The sequence below is a fragment of the Sorex fumeus genome, unplaced genomic scaffold, assembly GCF_029834395.1.
Source record: "Sorex fumeus unplaced genomic scaffold, SorFum_2.1 ptg000022l, whole genome shotgun sequence".
In the NCBI taxonomy this organism is placed as follows: Eukaryota; Metazoa; Chordata; class Mammalia; order Eulipotyphla; family Soricidae; genus Sorex; species Sorex fumeus.
The window spans coordinates 807,501-814,350 of NW_026606079.1; the positions used below are offsets into that span (position 1 = coordinate 807,501).

Below are 6,850 nucleotides of genomic sequence, written 5' to 3' on the forward strand. Positions count from 1 at the left end.
CCCAGGTTTCCAGAGCCAGGCAAAGTGGAGAGAATTAAAAAAAGCCGCAGAAAGAGGTAAAAGGAAAGATAATAAACAAACCCGGTGATAAATGGGTAGTTAAGAGGTTGTCTGAGCAGGGATTATAATTAGTTTACATACACTCTTTAAATAGAAAAATACATTACACCTTTCAAAGGCGGGATGAAGAATAGAAGTGCTGGCCCCTGACAAGGACACATCTCGCAGCCCGGTGATAAACTGGAGGCAGTCGAGGCCCATAAATTAAAGAATAAACACCCAAATGCAGGGACGGAAGATGGCAAATGCAGGGAAACCGTGACCAGACAGACCGCTTCCGACTGACCGCACAGACCCCGGAAGGAGGAGGAAGGGAAGGGCACAGATGGGTGAATGAATGGACGAGTGGGTGAATGAATGAAGGCCTCGCCCGGGGAGCCTGGTTCATCCGTGTGGCAACTGGATTCATCAGGGGAGATGTCAGGGCCAGCGAGACTGGGCACAAGGGGGCCCACCTGGGAGGAAAGTCTCTTGTGAACGAATACACTGAGCTGGAATGAATGAATGAATGAATGAATGAGCGAGTGGGGGAATGAATGAATGAGTGGAGGGATGAGGAGGGTGAGCACTAGGGGCCCTGGTACCTGGCTCAGTGTGGGAGGGGTGGATGGGGAGGGGAGGGGTGGGGTAGACAGGCATGGCTGTGCAGGGGGGGCTGTCCCAGGGACTAGCCTTCCAGGTGCGCCACTGCGCCCAGCTTTCAGCCTCAGTTTCCCTGCTGCTGGCAGGCATGGCCTCCCTCAGCTCCCCTCCCCCAGGACTGACCCCACGCTTCCCCCGCAGGGCGCCAACGTGGCACTTCAGCTCTTGGCAGCTGGAGGGCGCTGCTGAGCAGTCAGGGCCGGGTGGGCCTGGGGGTCCCCACTAGGGGGGCGGCAGAGGGCGCGCCCCTTCCCACCCAGGTGCTCAGGACACTCCCACAGGCCTGCTGCGGGCAGAGCTGGGGACCTTGCCATGAAAACTCAGGGGTCCTCGGGGTGGCAGCCCCTCAGCCTCCAGACCCCCTTCCCAGCCCCACACACTCGTGTCCTCTGGGGTGCTCTGTCTGGGGGGCTATGCACCTGGGAACCGGGCGGCTGGTGGGGGGGTCTCCACGTGCCCCGGGGGGGCGGGCAGGATTTGTACTGGGGTCTGGGCGCCCGACAGATGCCAGCCCCTCCTTGGGGTGGCTGCACCCTGATCTCCCCGCACCCTGAGCACGAGGAGCAGGCTCGGGGGGTGGGTGGGCAGCAGGAGACAGGGCAGGGCAGGGCTGGGGGGACGCCAGTTGCAGGGGGTCCGCGGGCGGAGCGGGCTGGCCAGGGGTGGGGTGGGGGGACGGGGGGCTCAGCGTGGGTCCAGCATCGCCGACGGCACCTGGAAGATGACCGCCTCCCACCCTTCCGTGCCTCCAGCACCACGTGTCTGGGCCACGTGAGCAGGCCCACGTGGTCCTGATGTGGTGCTGGGGCCCCAGGGTGCTGCCTCCTCTCAGCGTCGACAGCCTGAAGCCCGGAAGAGAAGAGCGTCCCCGCAGCCGTGGGGTGGGGGCGGGCCGCCAGCAAGACGTGGACTGAGGGTGTAGAACAGTTGGAGGAAGGAAGGGGCAGCGGGGGTCGGGTGGGGAACGGGGCCGGGGGGGTGCTGACAAGACAGGAAGAAGCTTCTAGGACCTTCTAGCAAATTCAGGGGCGGGGGCAGTCTAGGGGTCCCCGGGGTGGAGGTGGGCCAGTGGGAAGTCCCCCTGGGGGCTGGGGTGGGCGGGGGACGGCTCCTCTGTCCTCCCGGGGGGAGCGGGGCCATGCGGGCCTTGACGCTGCTGCTGGAGGTGGACAGAGGAGGGGTCCTGAGGGTCCCGGCCGGGCGTGGGGGCACAGTCCCGGGGACAGCCAGCTGGGCCTCGCTCCTCCTGCTCAGGGTCTCCCACCGGGGCGCCTGACCCCTTGCTCTGACCCCTGCACAAATCCTCCTGCGGACCTGGACACCCCTTGGACTTAAGCTCCCGGCGTGGGGCGGGGCTGTCCAGGCAGGACACCACGGCCTGTTTCCGTGGCCCGGCCCCCCACGTCCCATCTCCCCTTCTGGTCTGGGTGACTGAGCCATCACACCTTGCCCCCGGCCCCCTCTGCCTGGCTCCCCTCTCTCCAGTGCTCTCGTCCCGGGGGAGGGTCTTTCTCAGCGGGGACAGACTCCTCTGCCCAGTGCTCTCACCACCTGGCCAGGGCCTTCCCTGCCGTGCATGACCCCTTCTGTCCAGAGATGGCCTGTCCCTTTGATCGATGACCCCCCAGGAGGGGTTGGGCCAGGAGGGCGGGTGCCAGGGCGTGTCTGTGACAGGGTGTTGGGACGGGCGGCCTAGGAGGCAAGTAGATGAGGAACACGAGGGTCAGTGGTGAACGTGGACGGAGTCGCCGAGACCCGCTGATTGCGGGGTCCTGCTCCCTCGGGGAGAAGCTGTTCTCTTCACCACCATTACCCTGGTGCTAGTGAAGGTCGAACGTTTCCACTTGCGTGTGTTAACAGTTTTTTAACTCCTGGGAACTGTTCTGAAGAGACTGGCCAGCGTCCCCGGCGGGCGGGCTCCGGGGAGGGAGTGACCCCTGTCTCTGGAGGCGTGTGGGGGCGATTTTGAGGTGGTCTGCATTGTGGTGGAGGGTGGCCAGGAGGCCCGTCTGGGGTGTTTGACTTCAGGATTGTCTTTTCTGTGGGACACGGGTCACTGGTGGGCTTGTGTTGCCGTGTCCAGGAAGAGGCCTGGACCCCTGCCCGCTGTCCCCACCTTGGGCGTCACTGGCCTGCTGAGGTCGACTCGCACGGTCAGTGGGTGTGCTGGGCAGCTGGGGACACTGAGCTGTGGGCAGAGGTCTGTGGGTTCGCTTCTTCCTCCCGGCCCTTCTCAGCTCTCGGTCATGGGGTCTGGGTGCTGCTTGGAGGTGCTTCTGCCGATGTGTCTGTCCTTGCTCAGTAGGGGGTCGTGGGGTGACCAGCTCCTTCCCTGCCCGAGTGGGGGGCCTCACCCATCCCCCCATCCCCCTCGACGTCCAGCTGGGGTGGATCAGCCCCCGTGGAGATGGGCAAGGCTGGTCTCAGTAGCTGCGTTCCTGCAAACTCCAGGATGGCAGGGCTGGACGTGGGCACCAGGCCCACGAGGCAGGTGGCACTGACATTCCCTGGGGTTGCCACCCACCCACGCGGGGCCTGGCGTGGAGGCAGCCCTGCTCTGCCCTCTCTGCCTTGCGGGACCCATCTGTAGAATGGGCGCCGAGTGAGGCCCCCGCCCTGGGTGCTGGCCGTGCTGTGGGTGTGCAAGTCACCTGCCAGAGTCCAGCCTGGTCTTTGGGAACTGCTCGGCGGGCACTCCACCCAGTGCTCCCCAAAACTCTGGTGGCCAGATCAGTGACTGACGGGTGATTGGGGCAGGTGTGGGCGGGGAGGGGGGGCGGGGAGAAGGGGCCCTAAACCACGTAGGACTGCGACTTTGCAGACTGAAGGGGTGGCAAGGGGGCTAGAGCCCCCAGAGGAGGGAATGGGAAGAGCAGGGGGCTTTGACACACCGAGAGTTTTGGGGGTGCTGCGGGCAGGCTGGAGGTAGGGGTATCACTGCACAAGCTGTGATTGGGGTGCCCTGGGCAGGCCGCAGTCGGCTTCTGGGGAGCAGGCCCCTCTGCGAGGCCCCGGGTCCGGCGTGCAGCCACAGAGCGCCCCGGGGGGCCAGGGTGGGTGTGCTCATGGGGCGCCTGTCTCCGCAGCCTCCACGGCCCGGCGCCCTCCACACCTTCCCACGAGACAGGCCGCCTCGGGACCCCGCGAGGCCTCCGCCCTCTGACCGACGGACTGACTGCGTGCCTGGCCCCCTCCCGCGAGACTGGGGGCGCAGGGGCTTTGCCCTCCTGTGGGAGGGGCCGACGAACTCCTACCTCACAGGGCTGTTGTGAGGCGCCGGGATCGGGCACAGGAACGAGGGGTGGGTGGGTGGGCGGGCGGGGGTCCGACTTGGCTTCAATAAATGTGTTTTCTGTCTTAACCACCACGGAATGGACGTGCTCCTGGTCTGGGCCGGAGGTGGGCGTCCTGCCTCACGGGCTGTGGGGGGGAGCGTTGTGGCCCGCTGCAGTGTGGGTCAGAGCCCCCCGCCGGGTCTCCTTGTGTCTTCTGTGCCCGGTCTCCGCCTCCTGCCCGTTCCTGGGCACTGGGCTTGGCATGGGGCCGACTCTCCTTCACACGCGGGGCCGGGGGCCACAGAGGTGCAAGCGCGGGCCCCCCCGGGCCCCCCACGACAGCTCGGGAAGGGCCGGCGATGGTCCCGGATGAGACCAGAAGGCCCTGGAGCAACGTCCACTGCACAGAACCCGGACCTGCTGCCGTGACCGCCCTCAGCATCCAGACGACGCCCTCCTCCCTCCTGCTTCTCTCCCCGTCCCTCCTCCCTCTCCCTCCTCCCTTCCTCTTCCCTCCTCCTGTTCCCCCTCCTGTTCACTGTCTTCCTCTCCTTTGCCCCTTCCTCCTCCTCTTCCCTCTTCCTTTCTCTCCGTCCCTCCCTCCTCTCCTCCCTCCTCTGACTCCTTCTCTATCTCCTCTCTCCTCTCCTCCCTCCCTTTCTTCCTCCCTTCCTCTTCCTCTTTCCCTCCCTCCCTCCTCCCTCTTCCTCCTCCCTCTCTTCCCCTGCCTCCTCCTCCCTCTTCTTCCTCCTCTCCTTCCTCCCTCCTCCTCCTCCCTCTCTTCCCCTGCCTCCTCCTCCCTCTTCTTCCTCCTCTCCCTCCTCCCTCTCTTCCCCCTGCCTCCTCCTCCCTCTTCTTCCTCTTCTCCCTCCTCCCTTCTCCTCCTCCCTCTTCTTCCTCCTCTCCCTCCTCCCTCCTCCTCTTCCCTCTCTTCCCCTGCCTCCTCCTCCCTCTTCTTCCTCTTCTCCCTCCTCCCTTCTCCTCCTCCCTCTTCTTCCTCCTCTCCCTCCTCCCTCCTCCTCTTCCCTCTCTTCCCCTGCCTCCTCCTCCCTCTTCTTCCTCTTCTCCCTCCTCCCTTCTCCTCCTCCCTCCTCTTCCTCTTCTCCCTCCTCCCTTCTCCTCCTCCCTCTCTTCCCCTGCCTCCTCCTCCCTCTTCTTCCTCTTCTCCCTCCTCCCTCCTCCTCCTCCCTCTTCCCCTGCCTCCTCCTCCTTCTTCCTCCTCTCCCTCCTCCCTCCTCCTCCCTCTCTTCCCCTGCCTCCTCCTCCCTCTTCTTCCTCTTCTCCCTCCTCCCTTATCCTCCTCCCTCTTCTTCCTCTTCTCCCTCCTCCCTCCTCCTCCTCCCTCTCTTCCCCTGCCTCCTCCTCCCTCTTCTTCCTCCTCTCTCCTCCTCCCTCCTCCTCCCTCTCTTCCCCTGCCTCCTCCTCCCTCTTCTTCCTCCTCTCCCTCCTCCCTCCTCCTCCTCCCTCTCTTCCCCTGCCTCCTCCTCCCTCTTCTTCCTCTTCTCCCTCCTCCCTCCTCCTCCTCCCTCTCTTCCCCTGTCTCCTCCTCCTCCTTCTTCCTCCTCTCCCTCCTCCCTCCTCCTCCTCCCTCTCTTCTCCTGCCTCCTCCTCCCTCTTCTTCCTCCTCTCCCTCCTCCCTCCTCCTCCTCCCTCTCTTCCCCTGCCTCCTCCTCCCTCTTCTTCTCCTCTCCCTCCTCCCTCCTCCTCCCTCTCTTCCCCTGCCTCCTCCTCCCTCTTCTTCCTCCTCTCCCTCCTCCCTCTCTTCCCCTGCCTCCTCCCTCCTCCTCCCTCTTCTTCCTCCTCTCCCTCCTCCCTCTCTTCCCCTGCCTCCTCCTCCCTCTTCTTCCTCTTCTCCCTCCTCCCTCCTCCTCCTCCCTCTCTTCCCCTGCCTCCTCCTCCCTCTTCTTCCTCCTCTCCCTCCTCCCTCCTCCTCCTCCCTCTCTTCCCCTGCCTCCTCCTCCCTCTTCTTCCTCCTCTCTCTCTTCCCCTGCCTCCTCCCCTTGCCCTCTTCTCTCGTCCTCCCCCCTGTCCTCTCCTCCTCCTCTTCGCCTCCACCTTCGCAGAGATGTGTCCCAAGACAAAGGCAGATGGACCGGCTGTGAGTATCCAGGGCAGGGCCACAGCAGCCTGGCCAGGCTCCCGTCAAGGAGAGTGACCCCATTCCTGTTGGACAAGAGGACAAGGACAGACGCATGGCTGTTCATGAGATGGGCAGGAACAAGAGCAGGGCCATGCCTCCGCCCAAGGACCCCCCCTGCCAGCATGAGGTCGGAAGCCAGGTCCTGCGTGGGGGGCTGAGAGCAGTGTCCAGCGATGAGGTCCGAGCAGCAGTGTCCAGCGACAGGGGCCTGCGGGAGCGGCGTCCTGACCCAGCACCCAACCCCAGCCCAGCTTCCCCAGAACAGTTCCGGGGAGCTCCCCGTGGACCCGGCGTTCCCACTGCAGAGACCCTCAGATAAGTGCGCGGAGGCCCCTCCATTGCTCTGGAACTGAGACCCCCGACCCTCCCAGAGGCCCCCGGGAGCCCAGACTGAGACCCCCGACTCCACCAGCATGAGCTCAGATGTCCACCACAAGGACCCTGGGGCTGGATCCCAACCCTGCCATCGTCGTGAACTCCGGTGTCTGTGCCCAAGCCCGAGGCCCCCACCCCACGCCCCCCCACGCCACTGAAGAGTTGGTGACCAGACCACGGCCAGGGACCTGCCCGCAGCACTGGGCATGGCTGAGCCCCAGGAGGCTGGACAGGACAGAGGTGAGGGGCTCAACGGCACCTCAGGAGGCCACCCCGCACCCCGAGGGGAGCCGGTCCCAGCTGGGTCAGGAGAGAGGAGGGGGTCTCTGGCCAGAAGAGCACCCTGCCCATTGCTGCA

The 6,850-nt window shown here is 65.0% G+C and overlaps 1 protein-coding gene across 1 annotated transcript in view; it reads left to right on the plus strand.

Annotated features, from left to right (window-relative positions):
* The window catches only part of LOC130023219 (uncharacterized), a 17,922-nt gene extending 13,951 nt beyond the window's left edge, over positions 1-3,971 (plus strand). Inside the window, exon 4 of the mRNA XM_056113727.1 lies at positions 3,789-3,971. Within this exon, the coding sequence (XP_055969702.1) occupies positions 3,789-3,865 (77 nt within the window). The 3' untranslated portion in view covers positions 3,866-3,971. The remainder of the gene's footprint in view (positions 1-3,788) is intronic.
* Positions 3,972-6,850: the final 2,879 nt, after the last annotated feature.